A 27,380-nucleotide genomic window follows, 5' to 3' on the forward strand; every position below is an offset into this window, starting at 1 on the left:
CCAGGTCAGGGCACATGCCTGGGTTGCAGGCTTAATCCCCAGTGGGGGGCATGCAGGAGGAAGCCTATCAATGATTCTCTCTCATCATTGATGCTTCTATTTCTCCCTCTCCCTTCCTTTCTGAAATCAATAAAAATATATTTAAAAAATTGCAACTTAGCCCTGGCTGGGTGGCTCAGTTGGTTGGAGCGTCCTCCTGCACACCAAAGAGTTGTGGGTTTGATTCCAGGTCAGGGCACATACTTAGGTTGAGGGTTTGAGCCTCAGTCAGGGCACTTATGGGAGGCAACCAATCAATGTTTCTCTTTCACATAGATGTTTCTCTCTCTCCCGTTCTTCCTAAAAATCAATAAAAAGCATATCCTTGGGTGAGGATACAAAAATTGCAGATTAAAGAATGATTTATACATATCACACAAACAAGAGGAAATTCACAAATTGTTAAGATTCCTCATAACTGTTGAGAACTAACCATGGACTATATATTACTTTAAAGTAGTCATTAACTTTCTATATATGATACCCTTCATTTCAAATACATTGTTATTATTAGATACAGAGAACAAACTGATGGTTGCAAGTGGGGAGTTGGGTGAAAAGGGTGAAGGAATTAAGCACAAATTGGCAGTTACAAAATAGTCATGGGGATGTAAGTACAGCACAATAGTCAATAATATTGTAATAACATGTATAGTGTCAGGTGGGCACTAGATTTGGGGGGTATCACTTCATAAGTTATATAAATGTCTAACCACTATGCTGTACACCTAAAACTAACATAATATTGAATATCAACTGTAATTGAAAATCATTAAAAACTTTAAAAGACAAATATATTGTTACTCAACTGTTTGAATATTACAATAAAACTCCAACCAGATTTATTCTGAAAATACTAGTAAACGGGAAAGTCACCTAAGAGTTTTCTGCTCTCAAAATCATCTTGATTATTAAAAAGTGTGAAAACTTTAGCAACAATATCATTTTTGGCATATAAGGATGAAAAAAATTCTAAAGAAACAAGAACACCTTTTTTTTGACTAGTGCTGTGAAGAAAGCCTCCAAAAGATGTTCTTACTGATCAAGTAACATGAATATTAATACATTAAGGAAAAACTTCCCAGCAGATGGGAAGAAAAAAAAAAAAAGCCTGCATTTCATTTAGAAGTCAGTCTTCTCTCCAGGTAAGACTCTCCATTCCTCACCCCAAGTACCTTTAAAGAAAAAAACACGTAAATGATGAATTTGCACATTATATTTCAAGGAACTATAATTACATTTCTTGCCTTCCTCCCCCCTCCTTTTTTTTGTTTCCTATGAGATTTGCTTGCTTCTTGAGTTGGACATATGACCAAAGCAGAAAAGACTAGCAGAGAGAAAAATTCATGTGAGCCAGTAGCTTTGAAAATGGCATCAACAGAGAATCTGAAGATACAAATTAGTCTATAAACATAGGGTGCAGATGTTGCCAGAACTTGACCAAATTGTGTGAAGTATTCACAAAAAGTGGAAATATATGTGAAGATTGTGGTCTTGGATCAAGGTTAAAATCCTCTGTGAGCTCTTTAGTGAGCACAGAAGTCACTATGTAAGCTTTAGCTAAGCAACGAAACCCCAGGAAATAACCAGTTGCATACTGGGGCTTCCTTGGGTGGCTTGAAATCAGCCATGGTGAGTATTTACACCACGGAAATTGGCAAATGCTGCAAATCAGGGCTCCCCTCTTTTTTTTTAGGGGGCTAATTTACAATTTAACTACTGAAAACAGCTCTCCATGGGGGTTAACAAAACCCTGAGCACCTGTGACATATTCATATAGCTTTGGTGAGGAGGGCTTTGGAGAATAAATGATTATTCTTTCAAAAGCAGGGGACTTCTAATCCTCATCTTAGTCAGACTCAGTGTTTTATTATTTCTCTTGGATTTCAAATATCTTCAAATCCTTATTAGAAAGGATTTCTCTAAAAAATGGTCCCTGCCTCACTTCTCTTCATTAAAAGCCGAAAGAAGAAAGAGGTAAAATATATAGGGGACAGGAAACCTGCTTTCTAGGAAGCAGAGTGATGTCACCTGATAAACTATGTGAAGTCCCTGAACCTGGGTCAAAGCCATGGAGAAACCAGACCTGCTTTGTGTGTGTGTGTGTGTGTGTGTGTGTGTGTGTGTGTGTGAATGACAGTGTTAAAGAATGTAACCCCTCTTAACTTCTCTACACCCCGTACATACAAATTGCTTATACTGATACAACCCTTAGTGGCAACTCACTTCACACCTCCATTTTCTCCCTCGCTATCACCAAGATTAAGCAGCATGTTTGGGCAATATTCTGCATTTATCTGACCTTTTCCATACAGGCCACACTGACACAACAGACACAACACAACAGGTTTATGTACCTCACACGTTGGATCCTATCAAGAAACGTGGTCGTGACAGTTTGATAAGAACACCATAGCTTATTGAACTTGTTCTAAAAACAACAGCAGCAAACCACTCATCTCCTCACACTTTTTAATGACCTTGTTCTATGATGTCCCCATTTTTAGCTGCAGCAGATGCATTGCTGTGTGGCCTCAGAGCATACTGGGAGCTGAGGGCATGTGACAATATGTGTTTTGATATTACACCATTAAAAATTCTAGAGAGATCCGCATTCACTTCAGTTACCTGATGAGAAAAGAGGTCTAGTGTTGCCAACAGGTTCAACCAAAGTGAAAAAATGGCTTGTCAGAAAATGAGAAAAAAAATTTCCAGGAGTTGTCCTGGCTGGGTGGCTTAGTCTGTTGGACTGTTGTCCCATACACCAAAAGGTTGTGGGTTTGATTCCCAGTCAGAGCACATACCTAGGTTGCAGGTTCAATCCCCAGTCAGGGTGCATGTACAGGAGGCAATTGATCAATGTTTCTCTCTCACATATATGTTTCTCTTTTTCTCCCCCGTTCCTCTCTCTCTCTCTCAAAAAAAAAAATTAATAGAAAACATATCCTCAGGTGAGGATTTAAAAAAAAAAGTTGCAGGAGTTGATTTTTTCTGCTCTCCAGAATGTCTAGCATTGCCACAGACAATGAACAAGAATGCTAACAGACTTCACTGTTTCAGGAAAACACCATATGGCAAGACAGAAAAGAAAAATAAGCCCAAATAAATGTAAAATTAGAATGAACTTAAAAAGGCTAACTTCTTACATGTTTTCATGCTTGTTTTTTGTCTTTGAACTGATTTTTTTGTTTTGTTTTGTTTTTTTGCAATTCATATGGCCCAAACACGCTGCTGTGACATTTCCAAAGACTTTACTATAAGCACATTTAATATCATACAGGGTGGGGCAAAAGTAGGTTTATAGTTGTTGGTATGGAAAACAATACTATAATTAATAAACAATAATACAAGAATAAATTGCATTTCGCATACGCACAACTACCTTTGCCTAGACCTACCTTTGCCCCACCTTGTATTTAACAGATAATTAATTATATTCTTAAAAAATTGTTATTGCTATAATTCAGTTAAGTTTAAAGTGAATTTTATTATCATGGTGAAATTCTGCTGATCAGATTCTAATATCTGTGGAATTTCAGAACTTTCTGGTCTTTGTGAATAAATCAGGATAAGACACACTTAACCAACCTGCGGGTTTAATTCGTCTATTCTTGGGACAATCCCACACTGGTTATGGTGGTGGACACATTTGAGGAAGAATGACACAGAAACTTGTAGGTACTTCAATATAAACAAATCAAGTGGTAAATACATTTAATAATAACTGACAGAGACTTAGATAAGTTTAGAAAACGAAGTTTTGCTTTGTGAATACCTGTAATAACCAAGGTTACAACTTTGTGATGAGAAGACAGGTCACACTTCTAAACACTGGCTTACTGTTTGGTGGCTTTGAGATTAGTCGCCCCACATTTAAGAGGGCTGGCATTTCCCACTACCCTGTCCCCCTCCTCCTCTTTGAAACTTTCTGCTTCCTGAAGAGAACAAAGGGTTCTTGTTAGTATTGGGAGTCCTGTCTTCTCACCTCAGGTTCTAGATATGATCAAAAAGAAAAAAAAAGAAATATTTCAGGCATACCAACATGTATAGAGAACACTACAATGAGGACTGAGTACCCACCCTCTACCTTAAGAAATAAAACACTACAGACACAAGCAAGGCTCTCTGTATATTCCTTCTGCCTCCTCAGAGGTAACCACTATTTCCATACCTGGTTTATATTTCTGCTACACATGTGTATATCCATAAACAATATATAATGGTGTGTTGTTTTAAATTTTTGTACAGATGGTCTCCTTTTTTTCATATTATGTTTAAGATAAGCTAATACATATAGCTGGTTTATTGATCTTCATCACTACAAAGTATTTGATAGTATGGATATACAACAATTCATTTATCAATTCTTTGGTTGATGCTTCAGTGTATACTCAGTACAGGTCTCCTTGAGCAATGCGTGGGGATTTCTTTAAGGCACAGACCTAGGATTAAATTTTTTGAATCACGGGTAGGCACAGCTTTAAGGTTAGTAGGTACTGCCAATTCCAAGGACTGAATCACCTGCAGTGAGGCCAGGAGTCTCTTTAACAAGCCCTCTGGGTTCAAAGTTTCGGCTTCCTTCCTCTGGAAGTGGGGAGGAGCGGGGGAAGGGCAGTGCAGCAAGAATCTGCATCTCTAACATGTCCCCATGTGATGCTGCTGCTGCTGTAATGTCTGGGACTGTATTTTGGGAACTAGTGTTCTTAGAAAAAGCCTATTGGATGACATTTTGAGAGAGAGCTGATGAGACACTATCTGAAAAGATGTTGCTGGTGAGGTTTTATGAGGTAATTGAAAGTTAGCCTGTGGTATAATTTTAGCATTCCGATTCTAGGAATAAAAACCTGACTAAATATAGATAATACGTAGTAAATAACCCATGTGAGTGATTGCCATCAAAGGCTAAATTCTCAATGAGCTGCTCTGCCAGAATGGGGCCCCTGCATGTCTCCTGCAGCTGCTGTGTGAGAAGGGCGAGTGGGCAGGTGGCCCGGGTCAGGCCGCCCAGGGTCAGGCCAGGGTGTGCAGTGAGCTGGGCTGACAGTAGCCGGTATCTTGACTGCATCAATAAAACCCAGGCGTTAGCCTCAATGCAGATGTGAATATTCATGTGGGTGTTCCTCATAATTTAAGGTATGGGCTACTGAGTCCTACTGATTTGGCTATTTTGAGATATTTATGTGGAAAAAAAAATCAATCTTTATAATATATATATATATATTTTTTATTATAGTTCAAAGTTAGTATCCTGATGACAGAAAGCCAAAGAGGTTTTCCTCAAATATTCTTTTTGCAGGAATTTCTTAGAAAAAAATCTCGAAAATGAAGCCTTCACATATTTTAGGGTGAAAAAGCACAAGTAGGCTTGCACGGTCTGCAAATGGTTAACATGAAAACTGGAAGGAAAGTGATTTCCTTTCACATTTAACAATATAAAAGGTCAATGCAGAGTAAAAGTGTGTTCCAGTAACCCGGAGCATGTGTTTGTGTCAGTCCACAATTGACATAACAAGATAACTGGTTTTCAAAACCAGACAGAGTTTCAAAAAGACTTCTTTCCGTGCCTAGTGGTGCTGCTGGGAGCAATGACTGCCAGGAGGCCATGCACTGCAGGCACACTTTCACTTGTTCTGGTTGCCAGTCCTCTCCTTCTATCTTCTTTCCTTTTTCTCTCTCATCAGCTTTTTGCTTTCTTCCCTTCTTCTTTTATTCACTGGATTCCGAGGATCATAGATTTCAAACGTGTCTGAGTCCTGCATGCTTGCATCTTTCACTTTTCTGCTTTTATCCTCAAACTGAAGCACATGTGACATCCTAAAGAGGGAGAGAGATGGTTCAGTGATTGTAGCGTGGAAATTGAAAGTAGAAATTCTATACTTCCCCATCCTTGGCAAAATGAACTATAAGGGTACAGAACACAAAGATGGGTTTATTGTTTATTAGTGCTTGTGCCACACGGAAACCAACTTCTCAGAAAACACTTGAATTTGAAAACCATGTGTGGAGTTTGTTCTGCTGGCTTGTATTTCTAGTAGTGATGCCTCAGTTTTCACTTGAGGTTCTTTTCCTGATGGGAGGTTAAAGACTTCTACACACAGTGTTCCTTAAACTAAACTCCCAGAACATTCTGCCAGCTGCCTTTAAAGAGCTTACTTTCTTAGCTAGAGAGAGCCTGGCTGCAGAGCAAAACTCCTAACTCCTGACAATAAGCCACTCCTATCTGATTTTTGTTTCATTTTGTTTTGAGTAGTTAAATGGATCAAGAGTAGGTAATGTGTTAAGAAAGTTCTGGTTCAAATGGCATTATGACTCCCTTTTCTGTGGATAGCTGAGTTAAAGAAATATACATATTTTTCATACAAACAGAAACTAAGCTTTTGGCACAGCTCCGTGGACTAATTTCCTCCTCCTACTGTTGATTATAACAAATCTAACCACCCTGCTTTCCTACTTTATCAAATGCTTACTGGTCTTAAGGTATCAACATGTGCTTGACTCATAAGTGGTCATAAGCAGGCTATCCTTAGCAGCAGGGAAACATGTAAGCGATTAGCTCTGTCCCCATTAGGAGGTGTCAGGAATAAATGGGGAAGTCAAAAGACTAGGTTTCAGGGCAGTTGAAGGAATTTGGAAAGAGGAAAGTTCAATTTTTATATATAAACAAAACTACTAAGGCTTTCCCACTAGTTAGTTAAGCAATTTTTAAAATAGGCAGACAAAGCACTTTCCTTTATCATAGAAGATAGGGCCAAATTGCCTATAGGATTAACACTCTGCATACACCAGCTGAAACTTTCAGATGAAACCCAAATATGACATTAGCTTCTTTCCCCCTGCAGTAGCACACATGCTGAGTGAAGTTTACTTATGTGACAAACTCCTAAGGATATACCCAGATTTTAAAGAATCCTAACAAGATTTTGGGAGGAAAGTAAAAGGTTACAGTAGTAGTGATGCTACAATTACTCAGGATTCAGTAGCTACAGTTCACCAGGGCTGACATGTGGGGTCTTACTACCATTCCCACCCCTTTCCACCCAGATAAAGCTGACTGGAATGCAGGTGAGGATGTGTAATAATAATGACTTAGAGTTTCCTTTATCTTACTAACTGAGGTAACTCACATTTCTATAATTTATTATTAAAATACATTATTTGCATCAAATTCATAATTGATCTCAATAATATAGGGTGTCCCCAAAATGTACACATACTTTGAATAAAGGCAGTGCTTATTAAAATACATTCCATTTTCAAAACTGAGCTATTAGCGGTTAAAGTGCATACATTTTGAGGAGCTCCCTGTATATGAACACGCCATCTCACATGGGAGAACTCCTGAGTTTTTATACTTCCTGTTGCTTTAGCAAGCACCTGATTTAGAAAAACGCATCATAGGGTCATTGCTTATTTAGAGGGTTTCCTCAGAGTCTGATTTTCTTGTGTCTTCAATTTCTTACAGTTTAAGCATTAGCTTATGAGAATAAAATAATCTCCAACTCCTAGAAAAAGGCTAGTTGTTCCACAATGACCACTAGAACCTATTTGAAACATAATTACACCGGATTTAATCAATTAATGATGACTTGCCTAGGCCTAAATGCACCGCGGTAAATACTTCAGTAAACACTCCTCCGAAAGCCAACTAATCAGTGACAGCCCAATGCTTCTGAAAGCTGGCCAATCAGTGGCGGACTCACTCCAGTGAACATGCTTCAGAAAGCCAGCCAATCACGGACAATCTCTCCTGAATAAGAGCTTCTGAGGCTGATGTCCACTCCTAAACAATCCCCAACCCAAAAATCTATATAAGGATTTGCAACCAGCTTTTCTCAGAGAGACTGTACCTCAAAGCACAGCTCTTTCTTGCTTCAGTAAGTAGTAAACTCAGCCCTTTGTTTCACTATTAAGAGGTGGTCTTTTCCTCTGACACTTCTTACAATCTGTGCTGCATTCCCCACAAAGCGCACTGTTGAGGACCAGGTTTAGGAGAGTGGCAAGATGGTCCTATTAAAGGTCCCTGACCACGCGTCAGGGGAACCCAGCCCACATTGCATTTCTGGAAGTGGTGAGCGCTTTCCAAATGACTCTTGTGCAGACGCCTAAGCCACCACCAGGAAGTAGCTGGAATCATATGCCCTTTAAAATATTTTATTCAATACTCCTCTCCTATATAATAAAGAGGTAATATGCAAATTGACCCTTACAACCTCACAAGATGGCCGCCCCACGTCGTAACAAGATGGCTTCCCCCACATTGTCACAAGATGGCCAGCAGGGGAGGGCAGTTGGGGGGGACCAGGCCTGCAGGGGAGGGCAGTTGGGGGGGACCAGGCCTGCAGGGGAGGGCAGTTGGGGGCAACCAGGCCTGCAGGGGAGGGCAGTTGGGGGCAATCGGGCCAGCAGGGGAGGGCAATTGGGGGTGATCGGGCCGACAGGGGAGCGGTTAGGGGACAATCAGGCTGGTAGGAAGAAGTGGTTAGGTGCAATCAGGCAGGCAGGCAGGCAAGCGGTTAGGAGCCAGCAGTCCTGGATTGTGAGAGGGATGTCGACTGCTGGTTTAGGCCCGATCCCTCAGGGACATCCCCCAAGGGGTCCCAGATTGGAGAGGGTGCAGGCTGGGCTGAGGGACACCCCCTTCCAGTGCACGAATTTCGTGCACCAGGCCCCTAGTATTGATATAAAACATCAAAAGCCACTGTCTTAGTTAACTTATTAATACCTCTCCATATATGCATTCTTCTATTTAAAAAATTATCGCTTTTTCTGCTCCCCAATACATATGGGTTTTGTGTAATATCCACTTCTAGTAGGGACTGTCCATGTTTCAAAAATGACTTTGCCAGAATTTGTCAATTAAAACCAAAATAAGGCACCTTCCTCCTTTCTATGCCATAAGAGAATCGTGCAACTATTGGACTGCGTTGGCTCTGGTCTAAGAAATGACATCTAGACATGAGAACACAGCACAAAGCCCAGACAGAGAAACAGATTTGCCTACAAATCTGGAAAAACAGAAAGCCGTAAATTAAAGTAGCTGTCTTTTTCAACTGTTTGTTTCAGACACCACTGCACTAAACAGGTCCAACGTTTTGATTAATAACAAACCTAAACCCAGAGGAAAGAAGGGGCTATCGGCTTACACACTACTTCAGCTTTAATATCATAATACTTAGCAGGGCTGGTTACTCAGCAATAATATTTAATCTTTAATAGAAATAAAAGCATAATCAAAAATGTTTCACCCATTTATCTTTCAACATGCTTCAATCACTTGATTCTCGAGAGCAAACAAAACAGTTATTATGATTTTCAGCATAATAAACTCCTGACCTGTGTGCCTCCATAAATCACAGACTGCACGGACTGAAAGCATGCCCACATTTTACAGCCTCCGGTGAGAATACACATGCAGACTTATAACACAGACCCAATTCCAGTGCATAGGGTCTGGTAGTTTACAGTCTTGTATGTATCGACAACTCAATACTATCCACTCTGTGGCTGGTCATGGCATTGGCCCAACAAGAGCAGTGAGTTTATTGGAATTACACACTGATCATTTACATATGAAAATTTTAAAACTTGTTCACTTGAAGGCAAAGACAGAAATTTAGTTCTTATTAATAAAAAGTTTTACATAAGCTCAGATTCTCAATAAGAACACTGACTTGAGTGTGTTATAGAAATATGGAGGGTTACCATTGTCACAGAGGCTGTGTTGAACAGGTAAGTATTTTTGGTCAGAGACTGTGTGGGCTTACAGACAAAAATTAAACAGCTGATTCTCTTAAAAGAACCCAGACCTTTACTAACCTCAGGAATTTGACAACCAGTTTTTAAACTTCTCACATAGTTGTGAAATAGATTAAGATATTACAGCAATTAATAATGGGAAATGCATTCTCAGATGTATAGTAAATCATTCAAAATAGAATTCCAATATTAACAATTCACTTCTGACTGAAATGTATTTAAATTATTTATGCTTCTATAATGAAAACGGCTATGTTTTTCACTGGGAAGTCTATAAACCACTCCTTTCCATTTCCAAGTCTCCCTAATTTAGGAACTTAGCACCCAACCCTTAAGAGTGTTGCAGGTGTCCTAACTGTTCTGCATCTGCACTATTTCTCCTTTTTATCATCTTCCAAAGGTTCCAAAATAACCTTTCCTACACGTTTCTTTTACAGTGTTCTTTTGAGCAGGAATTATTAGCTATCGTATTGACTGAAATCTCAGCCTGACCCTTAAAACCTTCTAACAATGGGATCTTCCTGTCTCACCAACCTCTTTTCCTTTCTTTCATCAGCTCTCACCGTTCTGTTATTGCCTGTTTACTTAATTTTGAACAGACTGTCAGTTATTCGAGACACTCTGAATCTTGTTCACAGCTGTATTCCCAGTGCCAAGAATGGTGATTGGTGTGAATCAAAGCCTTCAGAACCTTTGTGTCGGCCAGGCCTGCTGGCTGGTACTCACTGGTTTGCTAAACTAACACCTGACCCTCCTTTTGTGGGCAGAGACTGTCTTTTATTTCTCTGACACACTTCTAAAATGTCTCACAGGCTCTGCAGAAAGTCCCATGCGCAGCACAAGCCCACCTTTCCATGATTTAATCCCAGCTCAGCACACAGACTGCTGCTTTCCCAATGCACCCCATTAGTGAGTGCTGGTTTTTATTCCCTGAAGACTGAAGTGGGAACAGGCCTTACGTCTTTTCCATTTCCTAGGGCACTAATGTAGAACTAGGTAGGCAATTTCTTTAAAGCAATGTTTCGCAAAGTCTAATCTTAGAGCCCTCCCTACCTCAATGCAGGTTGTACATTGGAATCAACTGGATGCCAGGCCTGGCCTTCACCTCCAGAGGTACTGAATCAATTGTTGTGGTTGGGATGGGGACCCAAGCATCAGTAATTGAAAATGTTTTCCTGGTGATTTTAAAATACAGCCAAAGTTAAGATCGCAGCACTAGGGTTTAAGAACCTTTACACTTTCAGCCCAGCTGGCATGGCTCAATGGTTGAGCGTCGACCTATGAACCAGGAGGTCACGGTTTGATTCCTCGCCAGGGCGCATGCCCAGGTTGCAGGCTCAATCCCCAGTGTGGGGTGTGCAGGAGGCAGCCAATCAATGATTCTCTCTCATCATTGATGTTTCTATCTCTCCCTTCCTCTCTGAAATCAATATATATTTAATTGAAAGAACCATTATACTTTCAGAATGATAGATTTCATCAGCCAGTGGTCTGGACCCTTCAGAGATGAGAACAGATGCTTCCCAGTGACAAACTGCTCACCTACTTTTAGAAGTTACATGGCCTCTGAGCCTATTACTTTAACTGAAGATATCAAGTGTATTTCCAGGTCTTATAAATGGTTTGAGGATAAGGCAAGGAGCTAGATTCAATTATTCATTCAACAAACACCAGAGTGCTGTTTATGTGTGAGACCCAATGTCAGACTCCAGGGACACAAAGCCAAATATGACCCAAGCCCTGCTCTCCTGAAGTGAACAGTCTATTAGGGGATGAACACACAGAAAGACTCCAGGACAAATGCATATTTTGGAACTGCCTGCCAAGTGTGAGGCAATAACAGTGAAAGCATCCACTGACATAGTACTGCACATGCTGTCTGGTATTATCTTCAAAAAAGCTATACGGGGTAGACAGGAAAGATGTTATTATCACCCTCACTTCACACGCAATTTGTGAGGTTCATGGTCAAGAAACTTATAGCTGGCTGGTAATGTCTTCAGAGGTAAACTTTCATCTTGTGAAATGGATTTAACTTTAGGAATAAATTAGTGTTAACTTTAGGAATAAATTAGTGTTAACTCAGTGCTAAATCCTAATGAGAAGGATAAATAAGTCAGATTGGGTAGTTGGTGCTTATTTTAGGATACAAAAATTTAAAAATGCAACTATAGAGACTAGAATGATTATTTGTGTGGCTCCCAAGCTGGTATTTAAAGGAATTCCAAAAAAGCAGTTCCAAAAATGCCTTGAGCAGTGTGGAAGCATCTTTTAGAAAAAGGTGCCTCTCTTTAATTATTTTTTAAAAAATACATTTTTATTGATTTCAGAGAGGAAGGGAGAGGGAGCGAGGGATCGAAACATCAATGATGAGAGAGAACCATTAATTGGCTGCCTCCTGCATGCCCTCGACTTGGGATCAAGCCAGCAACCCGGGCATGTATCCTGACCAGGAATCCAACCATGACCTCCTGGTTCATAGGCCAACGCTCAACCACTGAGCCACACTGGCCAGCAGGAGCCTCTCTTTTAGGTGGACACTTGCTTAAAAACAGGGAAGCATTAATTTTCACTGTAAATATTTTATCCCTCACTGCCTTTAATTTTTGCTCTCTGAAATCTCAGTCCCAGTTTCTCCTAACCTTTCTAAAATGGGGGTACTAGGTAGGGACACCCATTCAGCTGGAGGTCTCAGTGGGGCAGAGCCAAGGCCCATGGCCTGGACCCGTAAGGGTGGAAGTCTGGCAATCTCTCTCAGGCATCAAATTACTAAGGAGTGCCTTGCAGTTAATGATGATATCCAGGTCTTTTTTATTGTATATATCTATTTCAAAAATGCAAATCTAGCCATGAAAACTGTCCTGTTTTAAATCCTTCAGTGTTTCCTCATTGTCTACATAATGAAACTCAAGTTGCTTATGTGGCCTCTATGATTTGGCTTTTGATCCCCTCTTTAAGCTCCCATTGTCACCTTCCCCCATCACTTTTCATGCATTAGACCAGCGGTCGCCAACCGGTGGTCCGTGGACCACTGGTGGTCCGTGAGGTCCGAAAGGTTGGCGACCGCTGCTCTACACATCCTGAACGATTTGTAGTTTCCTGAACAAAACCTGCTCTCCTGCCTCCTGGCTGCCTCTTCAGGGTGATACACTTCTCTTCCTATTAGCTGAGGTTGTCATCCCCTCTGGGAACCAGTCTCTTTCCTCTCCTGGCCTGGCCTGCTCTTTTTCCTGCTCTTTTTCCAGGGTCAGGGCACTCTTCTGTCAGCTCTCTTTCTCCCTCACTAGATTGCAGTTGGCTCTGTTTCACTGGCCTTTGTACCAGTCCTGGTCACAATGCTGGGCAAGAAAAATGCCCTCAATAAATGTTGGCTGAATAAACAGATGTTTCTGGGTAGCCAGTCACCTCTACAACCTTTGGCTAGAATCCTGGTTTTGTTCATCTTTCTCCTTGGTAGTATTAATACATAATTCCAAATTATTTAGCAGTAATGTTTGAGTTTTCCAGGTTAGTAACTCTCCTTTTAAACTCTACAGCAGAGAAAAGTTAATACTGTACTCAAAACACTAAAACAAAGCATTTTCACCACCGCTAACTTATGCTATGAAAATCTAACACTTAACTTTCTCAAATGTGCCAGTTAAACTGCCTAATGATTGACATTTGTGATTGACGTTTGCCTTCTGTACACTAACTCCCTGTGAGGGATGAGGCGGGGGAGAAACACACACATTGTCCTCAGCCTTCCTCTACACGGTTTGTAAGGCCTTGCCATTCTTTATGAAACTGGCATCCACATAATTTGTGTTTAGTGTACTGTTCTGATAGCTTCTCACTTCTCTATTCAGTTAGAATTCTTAAGAAACCAAATGAAATAACTCCTGCCTATTACTTAAGTTTATCGTTCTATGGGACTATGGGTTAGAAACTTAAATGATCTGATTTAATTATTTTTTTGGGGGGGTGGAGCTTGGAAGGAGACATATTTTAGAAGCAAAACAGTCCTTTTTGTTTTTTAAAAAAATTCAGCAAGACAAAACAATTTTCAGTTTTGCCCACATTTGACTCTGAAGGACCGCACCTGCTCTGTACCAGAGATGGGCTGCAGTACACTCTGGTGCTTCTGTCCTTATCATAGAGTAAGTACATAAGAACTTACTCTATGATAAAGGACACATTTAGTATTTCTTTGTTATTCCTCATGCTACTTATTTTCCACATGTGATCTTTTCCACCTCCTTCCCATGGTCTGTGTCCCCTCTCCATTCAGAGCCTAGGTTAATTTCCACTTTCTCCTGACTGCCCTGGGCCTCAGGACCTGCTCTCGCCTTTGATACTATGGAAACTTTTGTGGACTGCAGTCAGAAGGCCTGGGTTTGTGGTACAACTCAGCCGCTAAGTGTTTCCGTAGGAGAGTCACACTGCTTTTCAGGCTTCTCTGCCTCCTTATCTGTGATGAGGGGATGGTAATAGGCACCCTATTTACCTCACAGAGTGAGGTTCAAACATCATGCCTGAAAAAGTGTGGTCCAAACACTGACTATCATTTCAGCTCATTTTGCACTTTGTGTGAGTGCGTATTACATATAAACTATGCTTGTATAACTATTGATCATCTTTATAATACTCTACTAATTGCATTGCCTTTTTCAAAGTGTTTTCATGTACATCATCATACACACATGACATACTTCATCCTACCTAACTTTTGAGGCTTATACCTATATTTTAAAATATGTCCCATCTATACTAGACCATAAACCATAGTGCAGAAACTGTTTATAGTATCAAAGAATTATAAAAATTTTATTTTTCCAACTTTACTAGTATTGTATAACATATTCACTGTTGTGGAAACTTTTTCTTTGTGCAAAATACAACAATCCTGAGAGGCAAAAACATAAAACAACAACAACAAAATTACTTGAAACTCCATAGCTCATCAATAACTAACTACCATAAACATATAGACACATCACTTCATGCACGTTTTCCTATGTATGTCTATGTATATATACAAATACACACATGTATTTGTATATATATATATTTTTTTGAAGGCATCATGATGTATATATTTTATAATTGTTTTCCACACACCACAAACATCTTTTACATGAATAACTATACTTCAACATTGCTTTATCCACTGTGTAGTATTTGATCCTATAATTTACAATCAGCCCCATATTATAATTCTTGGGCACAGGACAGAGATGACTGAGAAACAGAAGAGGCTAAAGAGAAGAAAGAAACTAAGGAGGAAAAGTAAAGAAGAAATAAGACTCAAGATAGAAAACAGAAACAGTTTCTTAAAGGAAGCAAACAAAAAAATAAAAAATAGCAGACAAAAATGGCGAAAACTCAGAAGAAATATTTAAAATTTACAAGAAAAATAGGAACAAATTTTAAAAATATTTGAACAAACAGAAATAAGTATAGGGATATAGAGCATTAGGTAAACCAAACAGAAAGGAAAATGGCCACTGGCCTTTGAAAGAACAGAAGATGAAAACTGGAAGATTTTCACCATTCACAAGGGAAAACCTCCTTGGTTCTGAACTTTGAACAAATGTTAGTATTTTCCTCTCAGTTTGGGGTTTTGAAAAGCAAACTCTTCAAAATGACTTGTTTTCCTCAGTTAAAAAGAAAAAAGAAGCCCTCCTATTATAGAGTGTCTTTAATAAATGCTGAGTATTGTTGGAGTAAATGTGAAAGATGAAATTTTCAAAATATCTTCAGCAACATGGGAATGCAGTTTCTCTGCTTTCTTGCCTATCTAACATACTGACAGTCAGCAGGACACAGTTGGAAAGGCTTAAGAGCCTTTCCAGAATAAACGAGCAATATGCATTCTTACACCTGCCCTTGGTTTAAACAACTGCTCAGCCAATAACATAAGCTATGGCCAGTGCACTAACAAAAGCACATAGGGAAGGTAGGGTGCCCAATCAAACAGGCCTGGTAAGCAGCAGGGGGACATGGCTACCTGCCTGTCTCTGAAACAAATCCCCTAATGTAACAGAAACTTATTTCAGGGCACACTAAATGAAAGCAGAGTCAATACAGAAGAGTTTTCTTCATCCAGAAGAAAAATGGCAGAAAAAGAGGCAACGTCAGGGATTGAATGGAGGGCTTAGAATAAAAATAATCACCTTTCCAGGATCAGCAACTCTGACAAGATTTACTTATGAAAGAACCACATTGGTCTTCCGCAGCATTTTATACTCCTTTATAAAATGAACACACCAACTAGGATATCTGGTAGATAATCACATGCCTTCTTGCTTCATTTTATCACTACCTTAGTACTTGGCTCAGAGAGAGGAATAGAAGTAAAACATAGATATTATGCTGAGCTTATAATTCTATGCTCTTCGAAGTAATATTATTTTGCTTTCTATTTAAATTATATTTACAATTGATGTCTACACCCCTTTTCATTTAGTTCTAGCTTCAAGAAAAAAAAACAACAACCAATTTCAATAATGAGGAATTACTGTTCACTGTAAAAGTCTCAAATCTCAAATTTATTATATTTCAGAATGTTAGGAATTATGATAGAAACTTAGGTTAACCATTGCAAGGTATTATGGGTTAATTATGAAAAGGTAAAAAACAAACAAAAACAAACAAAACAAAAACAATTATAGAAATAGTGGAAACTCATCACTGTGATGGAGCTACTGATAGTAGTCAAATCCAGAGGAATAAATTCTTAAAAATATCAATGACAACCTTGTAGACAAGAACAACAAAACACTGAGCACTGATTGTTCCAGACACTCTGCTAAATCCTTTAAAAATAGCATCTCATTTAATCCACAAACTAACCCAGCAGGGAGGTACTATTATTATCCCCAGTTTACAAATTAATGAGCAGGGTTAGAAAGGTTATATAATTTGCCTGAGATCACACAAGACAGTAAATTTCCAAGCTGGGATTCAGATTCAGGCCTGACTCCAAATCCCATACTCATAACTACTCTACTATTTATATTACTATGAAAAATGATGGGTAAATGTGGCAGGAACTTCTTGTTCAAGTTAAGCAAACTTTTAATAACTTTTATTTTTATTCTTCAAATAATACAAGGATTATAATATTAGGGATATAGACTTAACATCTTCCATGATTTAAAGAGGGCTAGACAATTTTTTACCAAGAGTTTGACCAAGTCCTGAAGTCACTTGTCTGGCATTATTAAAAACAACAACACTACTTTATTTGAAAATATGAAAAATATACAGGCTAGCTCAGGTAGAGAAACTGGTGCAATATAAAATCACAAGCGATAATGTCGTCAAAAACAAACAGAATTAAACTGTTCAGCCAAGAATAATTGACTATTTCTGAATTCTACAACTTCCTAGCTATGAGGCCATGACCTTAACCTTTAGTTACTTAACATTTCTGTGACTCAGATTCTTCCCATATCATTTGGGCATCAGAACAATATCTAGCTTATAGTTTAAAAAAGATTAATTGGTGTTTCTTAAATGTTCCCTAAAAGTTGGCTTCTTACTATAACTTTTATTTCTACTAAAAAAAGCGCTCAAGCCCAATATTTTACCTATCATAATCAACTGACTTATCTGCACATAAGGAATAGAACAATATTATTACATGTCATGTATTATCTGCATTAATACAGGAAGGAGAAGGGATAATAACAATTCAAAATAGCGGGCAGTAGAAAGATTATTAATGAATGTCTTTGGAAAAGGATTTTGTGGTTTGTATTTATATGTGGCCATCCTAGGTGTCCTGGAATCCACACCATAAAACATAAAAGTTAAGAGGTTGCCTTTACTCTACGACTTTGTTAATCCTTTGTGTTTTGGTTCAGTACCAGAGAGAAGGGGAAAAAAATCTGATCAAATGACTCATAAAAACATTTATATACCTCTAGCCGAAATGGCAATCAAATCCTAGATTTTGTTCTTTGTTATTCCTCATGCTACTTATTTTCCACATGTGATCTTTTCCATCACTTTGAAGGTAGGGCATTTGTCTAAAGAGTGATTATTTCCTTTTTGGCACTAGGGCTGTAATTCAGGTAGTGGCCACCTGTTCAATAATGGGGCCTTTTTATTGATTCCATGGTCAATTGTCTAAGCTTTTTCCAGGTGTGGTTAACTAACACAAAATAATTATAGCACATTATTCAGCCAATTAAGTTTTTAAAGTAAAAATATGTGTTGAACAATAAAGGTCCAACTTGCTCACCAGATATTATGTAGTATTATATTGCTACAATAATTTAGCAGTGAGGTATTGACACAGGGATAGACAGAAGAATTCATGTAGGGTAATAAAACTGAGAAATATACATAAGAACTTACTCTATGATAAAGGACACATTTAGTATCAGTGGGGAAACTCAAGATTATTCAATTATGGTTGTTAGCGATTTAGAAAAAATAGAGTTATAATATTAATCTAATGTAATAACACCAAATCAATTCCATGTGGATTAAAAATGTCAAAATAAAGTAAAAACAAAACCATAAAAATACTAGAGAATACTATAGGTATTTACATAATTCTGGGATTAAGAAGAGGTAGAGAATGGCACTGGGCAGAAAACATGAAGAAAAAGATTGCCAGATTTGGCAATGCAGATTTAAAATTCCATGTTAAACACAAAACAAAACAATAACCTCTATAAAGAAATTGTAAGGCAATGACAAACTTGTAAAAATATTAAAAAAAGATATCCTTAATATTTAAGCTTTTATAAATCAAGAGATATATAATCACATTAGACTATACAATTAACAATCACAACAATAATAAAATATAAATCGTCAATTAAAACATTTTTAAAGTTCAACTTTACTGGTAAACAAAGCAATACAAAATGATATATGGTAGAAGCTGGCAAAGATTAGTATATCTATATCGGTTATCTGTGATATGACACATACATGCTCACATAATACCTAGAGTAAGGAGAAATCAGTAACTTCATTTGTTGCTGGTACAGGTAAAAGGGATTCAACTTCTGGAATGCAATCTAGCAAAAATGTCATCAAAAGCATACTTGAGGTAACAGAGGTTGGAGTGGCTGAGGGAGGGGGCTAGCTGAAGGGAACCCTCTGGGTGATGAAGAAGTTCTAGATCTTGGTTTGGTGGTGTTTACATGGGTATATATAATTGTCAAAACTCATCAAGATAAACAGGTACAAATTATGTATTTTCTTTTTTGTTTTTAAATATATTTTTATTGATTTCAGAGAGGAAGGGAGAGAGAAACATTAATGATGAGAATCATTGGTCTGCCTCCTGCACGCCCCCTACTGGGGATCGAGCCCACAACCTGGGCATGTGCCCTTGACTGGAATCGAACCCATGACCCTTCAGTCCACAGGCCAACGCTCTATCCACTGAGCCAAACCAGCTAGGGCCAAACTATGTATTTTCTTATAATTAAGTTATACTTAAAAAACAAAAACAAAAATGAGCACACACTTGACTCAGCAGTTTTACTTTCTTTAGCCTAAGGAAATAATAGTGAATCTGCAAAAATATATAACTAATGGATTATTCACTGATGAAGGCTTGTAATAAAAAATTGGATAAATTTTTCCATTCTTGGAAAAAGTGTAAATATAAATATATGACGATGGATTAAAAAAACATTAATCATGATTATGTGTGGTATATAAAATTACTAGTGATTTTTTCCTGTCCCTTTATGTTTTATATATTGAACATGTATTATGAACACAACTTAGGTTATTTGAAAAATCAATATGACATTTAGTATTAATTTCATCTAATAATTCTATAAAAGAAAATGATACATTGTTTAAAACTGCCTTTAGCCCAGCCAGTGTGGCTCAGTCGTTCAGCGTCAACCTACGAACCAGGAAGTCATAGCTTCATTTCAGGTCAGGGCACATGCCTGGGTTCTGGGCTCTATCCCCAGTAGGGGACGTGCAGGGGGCAGTCGATCAATGATTCTCTCTAATCATTGATGTTTCTCTCTCTCTCCCCCTCTCCCCTTCCTCTCTGAAATCAATAAAAGTGTACTTAAACAAACAAACAAAAAACTGCCTTTAAAGAGATACAAATAACTGCATAGAAGTTATGCATCTCTGTTCACTAAATTTCACCTGGAATCTTACTACTTTGTTTTCTATCATGTTTGAAGCATCAATTAACTTGCGGAGATGGTTAAAGTGCCAGAGTGCTTATTGATAACATCTTAATTGCCTGTGCACAATGGCAACTTCCATCCTGTACTTACAGGCTTTGCTGTTATCTGGAACAATCATTGTGAAACGACTTTTACTATATCGTGCTAATCCCCAGAACCCTTGCTCTTTAAACTTTCTTTCCAATAGAAATAAACCACTTATGCCTAGGTAGCTTTTATCTGTTCCAAAAATGATTGCTAAATTTATATTCACTAAACTCTGAGCCTCAGCATTTTATTATCTCAATTCAGCTAAACATCATGCCTTACTTTACTTTTCTCTTTTTCTCAACAGATTTTAAAATAGAACCATCGAGCCCTAGCAAATTTAATGAATATACTTACATTCCTTCTAGGTCACAGATAACCTTATCTGAATTAACATTCACCTTTTCTTTATGTATTTTTCTTTGAGGTTTTTACAAGAGGACTGTATAACAATTTAATTTAGAATGTTTAGTTTGTGTTGCTTGAGTAATTTGTCAAGCCTTAATACTACCCTAGTCCCACACACCCACCTCCCTCTCTCACACCTAATATTTCCTGAGCATTTCCTTAGAGTCAGGCACTATGTTGACTACATTACATGAATTATCTCACTTAGTTCTAATAATAATTCTGATATAGGTGTTGTTATCTCCACTTTACAGGTGAAGAAATGGAATCTTACAAGAGAGGTTGCTTGCTCAGGTCATTCAGCAATCATTGTCGGAGCAGGGATTTGAACCCAGGAAGTCTGGTTTGCCAGCCCACTTTATAATTAGGAGATAATTCAGTATGTGGGATTACAGAGAGCCCCCAGGATAGTGCATTTCTTTAAAGGAATGTGGAAAGTATCCCAGAGATAAGAACGGTGATATATTCTGTAACCAGTTCCAGAAGATAGATATTGTTTAGAATTAAAGGTCTCTAAAAGTCAAGTTGAGTTTTTCTTCTTATCTCATTGATTATTACTTCATAGTGAAATACTGTTGGTAGAGCTGGTGTTCTGGAAGCAGCATGAGCTCTTGAGTGTGACCCATAATCACCACTTACTATTGTGTAGTCTTAGGCAAGTAACCTAATTTATTTGAGCCTCAGTTTCCTCATTTATAGCATGGGAATAATACTAACTATCTGATGGAGTTGTAAGAAACAAATCTACCACAACTGGTCCCTACCCTATGAGCCCCATGAGGCTCTTAGGAGGGTTAATGAGAGAAGATAGCATAAAGGTCCTAGCAGATGCCCGCAATACAGTTGACCCTTGGACAATACTGAGGGGGGTGGTCAGGGGTGCCAACACCACACAGTTCAAAATCTGTATAACTTCTGGTTCCCCCTAAAACTTAACTGCAGTTGGTCCCTTGCACCTGAGAATTCAACCAACCTCAGAGCAAAAGCAGTATTTTTGATTCATGGTTGAGAAACTGTGGTTTGCAATGCAAAAATACTGACTGATTGAATCTGAGGATGCGGATGAAAAGGGCCGACTGTATTTATTTTTTAAAAATCTGTGTATAAGTGGACTCTTGCAGTTCAAACCCAAGTTGTTCAAAGGTCAACTGTATAGCATATGCAAATATTTGCTTCAAGAATGAATTGGTGGGATTCAGAACCACCTTCATCTCCTATGCCAGTAGAAGAATAAGAGTAAAAGAGGCATAAAAGAATGAATATTTAAAGTATGAGTGACTTCTACTCACTTATTTTATATAATTTTATTAATAATATGAATAACTTATAATTGGCTAAAAATATACTTAACCAGTGGTTTTAAAAGAAACAATGAGAAATCACATTAAAGTACCTCTGTAGACATGTCCAAACAAAAAATTCTGTGAAAATAGAAATGTTTCCCAAATAAAATAAATTAAACTAGACAAAGTCCTAAGACCCTTCAGAAAATTAGCTTAAAGTGGATCATAGACCTAAATGTAAAATGCAAAAGTATAAAGTTGCTAGAAGATAACATAAGAGAAAAGCTACATGACTGCATGATGATGACTTTTTTGATAACATCAAAGGGGTGATCCATGAATGAAATAATGGATAAGCTGAACTTCATTAAAATTAAAAATTTCTGCTCTGTGAAAAACAATGCTAGAGGCGAGGAGGGATGTTAAGGGACTAGGTGAAAAGGTGAAGGGATTAATTGGGGGGGGTGGAAAGAGTGGCCGGGGAGGGGCCGATGGGGGAAAAAGGAGACATATGTACATATGTAATACTTTAAACAATAATAAAAAAAGAAGTACAAATTGATAGTTACAAAATAGTCTTGGGGATGTAAAGTACAGCATAGGGAATATAGTCAATAATATTGTAATAACTATCTATGGTGCCAGGTGGGTACTGGAAATATCGGGGGGGGGGGGGGATATTTTGTAAAGTCTAACCACTAAGCTGTACATCTGAAACTAAAACAAAGTAATTTTGAAAAAAATAATAAATCAAGAATAAAAAAATAAGAAAAAGAAAGAAAGAAAAAACAATGTCAAGAGAATAAGATGATCAACATCAGAGGTCACCAGGAAACTGCAAATTAAAACAACAATAAGATACCATTACACATCTAGTAATAGATTACTTGAAGGGCTGAAATCCATAACACTGACAACACCAAATGCCAGTGAGGATGTGGAGCAACAGGGACTCTCATTCATTGCTGATGGAGATATAAAATAGTATAGCTATTCTGGAAGGCAGTTCGGTAGTTTCTTACAAAACTAAACATATGATACAACAATCATGCTCCTTGGTATTTATAAAAAAACTTATGTCCACACAAAAAACTACATATGGATGTTCATAGCAGCTTTATTCACAATTGCCAAAACTTGGAGGCAACCAAGATATCCTTCAGTAGGCACATGGATAAACTCTGGTGCACCTAGACGAGGGAATATTATTCAGTGTTAGAAAGAAATGAGCTACGAAGTCATGAGAAGACATCCAAAACTTAAATGCTTATTATTAAAAGAAAGAGGACAATCTTAAGAGGCTACAAAGTATATGATTCCAACTACATGACATTCTGGAAAAGGCAAAACTATAGACACAGTGAAAAGATCAGTGGTTGCCAGGGTTAGGGGGAGAAGGAGGGATGAATAGTCAGAGCATAGAGAAACTTTAGGGTGGTGAAACTATTCTGTATAGTACTGTAATGGTGGATAATCTCATTTTATATTTGTCCAAACCCACAGAATATTCAACACCAAGAGTGAAGTCTAGTGTGTGGACTTTGAGTGATAATGATGTGCAAATGCAGGTTCATCAATTGGAACAAACATACCTCTCTGGTGAAGGAAGTTGATAGTTGGGATGACTGTGGGGGTGGAGGGAGGGGAAGGGAGAATATGAGAACTCCCTGTATTTTCTCTCAATTTTGCTGTGAACCTAAAACTGCACTAAAAATATAAAAGTCTATTAAAATTTTTCTGAAAAAGTAATCTCCATATTCATCTGGTTTCACTGGCAAATTGCACCAAATATTTAAAGAAGAAATAACACCAATTTTATGTAATCTTTTTTCAGAAAATAGAAGAGGAGGAAACATTTTTCTCATTTTATGAGGCCAGTATTACCCCGATACCCCTACCAGACAAAAACAGCAGAAAAGTATAGAGCAGTATTCCTCATGAACACAGACACAGACATCATCAACAATGTATTAGTAAGTTTGATTCAGCAAATTAAAAAGGGAAACACATCATGACCAAGTGTGGTTTATTACATGACTGCAAGGCCATTTATGATTTGAAAATCAATGAGTGTAATTTATTCTATTAATAGTCAAACAAGAAAAACCCCATGATCATATCAATTAATACACAAAAATATTTGACAAAATTCAACATCATTCATGTTAAAAACTCTCAGCATATTAGAAGTTGAAGGGAACTTCCTCAGTATAATGAAAGGCACCTACAAAAAACCTGTAGGATTATCTTAGAAGGAGAGTTTTTCAGAACCAAGAACAAGATTATTCAGAGCTAAGTATCTCAAGAAGCTAAGTACATTGAAATTTGTACCAGCTTTTTTTTTGTACCAGAAGGAAATTAGACTTTGTATTTTTAAAAAGTTTTCAAAGGCAAAGCATTTCTCTGAAAATATTACTCTTTCACTAAGCACTGCAAAGTACCTTACTTAAGTCTTGAGAAACTAACAGCCCTAAAAGCAAGTCATAGAAATGATATTTACTTGGGAATACTCATTGGAATGTCATTTTGGGAGGGCCATTTGAAAATACTTTGCAGAAGCCTAACATGCATACTCACTAAGAATTTCAGTTTTAGAAATTTATCCTGAAGAAATTGGCAATGACAAAGATAGGAGGATGTTTATTACAATGTTGTGTACAATAAAAAAAGAAAAAAACTGGAAAGAGCCTAAATATCCAACAACATGAAGCTGATCAAGCAAATTGTGGTTCATCATATTTTGGAATACTAGATGGCCATAAAAACAAAATATTAAAATTATATCATAAAATTATATATGGCAAGGAAAAGTATTCACTATATATTGCTGAGGGGAAAAGCAAGTTATAAAGTTGTAGTATTATATGATCACGTTTCTGCTTAAAATATGTCTCCGCATAAAAATATCTGGAGGGGTATATACATGTATAAATTAAAGGTATTTATTATTGAGTTTTACATCACATGTGACTTTTGTTTACTTTTTTGGGGGAGGAGTCTGGTTTTTCTACAGTAAACATATTTTCCTTATATAATAAAAAGATTAAAATGTTTACTGGAGGCAACCATGCAATTGATTGTTAGTGCTTTTCTGACTCTTACAATGCTGAATACTATAGATGCTATGGGAAAGTGGTGAGGGCAGATGGAGAAAGAGGAGGCAGACAGACCTCCCTTGTGCATTGTTTTTCATGTCCATTTGTTGTAAAGCTTTAGGTTACTCTTAGACTTAACTATCTGGAAAGAATTTTTAATGGAACATAGTAGTGAGTAGTTAAGACTCACAGGATCCCAATATCCTCTCATAGATTTAATTTTTCTCCTCTTCCTGGAATGCTGATTTTGTTGCGTAAGGAGCAGGTGGCTTTCTTTTTTATAAGTCTCTTGACTGCCTTGTCAGACACAGCTCTCTCAAAACTTTTTTGGGAGCTGACCAAGCTTTATCTAAACAAACCCAAAATGACATATGGACCTCATCCACATGGTCATATGAATCCTTTGGCTGATGACTCCAGACATGTATCTAATCGGTTTTATAAAATCCATGCTTGGAGAAGGATTCTATATGAAAGTGCAACACCGTGAGGAGAAGGAATGTAGTGGCAAACAGGCCCTTGCTGCTACCCTGGTATCTGGTGCCCATCACTGCCACCAAGTATTGGCAATATATATCCCAACAAAGAGAAGCATCCTAATAATTTTGAGTGAAAACTTTCTATCATGCATTTCAGCTTAGTTCTACTAATAACACTTCTTTAAATGCCTTGCTAGACAGTGAAATCTGGGAATAATTATCAAACACCATATATAGTGTTTACAATAGAATCATATTTCTTTTCTTTCTCTCCCTCTCCTACTTTTTTTTTTTTTTCATAAAAAATAGAATGCTGCTGAATGGTACCCAAATGTCTGTTGTATACTATGCCAATACAGCAGCCCAGCCAAAAATGCAAATAGAACAGTTTGCCAAGTAAAAGAAAACATAACAAATTGGTAATGGTTTCTATCTTGACAGAAAATGAAAATGATCCCTCAATGTGTGGTCACTCATGCGGACACATAAAAATGTCTCAGAAGCAATCATTTTACCTCAGATAACAGACCCTGACAGTGCTACAGCACTGGCTGACTTTCACTTCTGAGAAAAGCGGCAACCGTGACCTACAAAATACTCTGGGAGCTGTGTAATTTATGCATAACACACAGGCACATGCCATATACTCCTAATATTTGCTATAAATCACTGTGAATACAAGACTTCTTTTCTGAGTGCAATATACTTTACGAGAGATGATCTAAATCACCAGAGACTTGATAAAGCCGAACTGGTTTATTTATGAACAGAAATGATGTTGTTGCTTATCAGGCTACAAAATTTCAATAGTCTATATTTCAATAAGAGGGCATTATATAGGGGACCCAGGCATTATATATGATTCCGTATAGTGCCTTGAATACTAAAGGCATTTTATTCAATATTAGAGAAAGCAAATACAAAAAAAAAAATGTGCAGGTACATAGTGCACAGTACTGATTTTCTGTTTAGGAGGCTGCAATTATAAGCATAAATGAACCCCGGAAGACATGGTAATGGCTCCTTTAACATGTTTGCTTTCCCTTTGCCACTTATTTTTGTTCTCTGAGAACTGGCCAACATCATTGACCAGTGATTTCCCCCTATCTAGTGAAGTTTCCCCATTTGTTTAATTTTCTAATGAGCATGTTAGAACAGTGGTTGTATTGTGAAAGCACATAAAAAACAATAATGACACTTAAAAACACTAATTGATATCTGAGGCTAATGAGGAATTAAAAATGAGAAAATACTGCACCAAAGGGGCGAGGGAGAACCTTGGGAAGTTAAATGGTCTTGCCAAGTTGAAAGTAAATTTGAATCCTGTGGGTTATGAGTTTCAAATGGAACTTCTGGGTTTAAATTTGTTGGTGACTTTCCTGTTCAATAAAAAAGGACTTAAATGGCTTATAAAAAGTTTTAAAAAAACTTATTGGGCATCAAACTGCTCTTACAAAACACCCTCTTGATGAGTTAAGTGTAAATGAATCAGAAACACATGGATCATATTTCCTTAAAAAATGCATATGGATTCAAAAATAAGGGGAAGAGGACTTGGCAAAAACATTTTTTGTGTGTGGTGACTGAACCCAAAACATTTGAAAGATATTTTGAGACATTCATGGAATCCAAAATAGAACTAAACCTGTCCAGTCATATAAAGAACAGAAAGTTCTACGCTATGCAATGTGCATTTATCTCTATGGGTTAATCAACACTCATTGAACCCTCGCCTCTGGCACAGAATTATGGGAGGAGCCAGCTTCTGTCTTTAAGCAACTTAGAATTTAAGTATAAACAAATATGTAAGTAATACAAACCTATTAAGAGAGACCTAGGGCTTAAAAAAAAAATTTGGCACCACAACTCAGATCATACAGAAACCATATATAGAGAAATACACAAGTACTTTCAGGGTCGTGGGGTAGCTAGGATTCATTGCATTCAAATCATCATCCCCTCAGCCCTTTTGACTCAAGTTATATATAGCTGCTGAGTCTTATTTGCTTAAATGTTTTCTTAATGAGTGTTTTTATGTCTTTTTTAATGTGTGTCCCAGCCTCTTTCCTCCACCCTCTAGATTTGTGAGTGCGCCACAAATCTTGCTGACTGGTTTCCTGGAGGATG

At 37.7% G+C, this 27,380-nt stretch overlaps 1 protein-coding gene across 1 annotated transcript in view; it reads right to left on the minus strand.

The window, feature by feature from the left end:
• Positions 1–3,644: 3,644 nt before the first annotated feature.
• The window catches only part of CWC27 (CWC27 spliceosome associated cyclophilin), a 167,845-nt gene continuing 144,109 nt past the window's right edge, over positions 3,645–27,380 (minus strand). Inside the window, exon 14 of the mRNA XM_079784692.1 lies at positions 3,645–5,853. Coding sequence (XP_079640818.1) covers positions 5,691–5,853 — 163 coding nt within the window. The 3' untranslated portion in view covers positions 3,645–5,690. The remainder of the gene's footprint in view (positions 5,854–27,380) is intronic.

This window comes from Cnephaeus nilssonii, assembly GCF_951640355.1.
Source record: "Cnephaeus nilssonii genome assembly, chromosome: 2".
In the NCBI taxonomy this organism is placed as follows: domain Eukaryota; kingdom Metazoa; phylum Chordata; class Mammalia; order Chiroptera; family Vespertilionidae; genus Cnephaeus; species Cnephaeus nilssonii.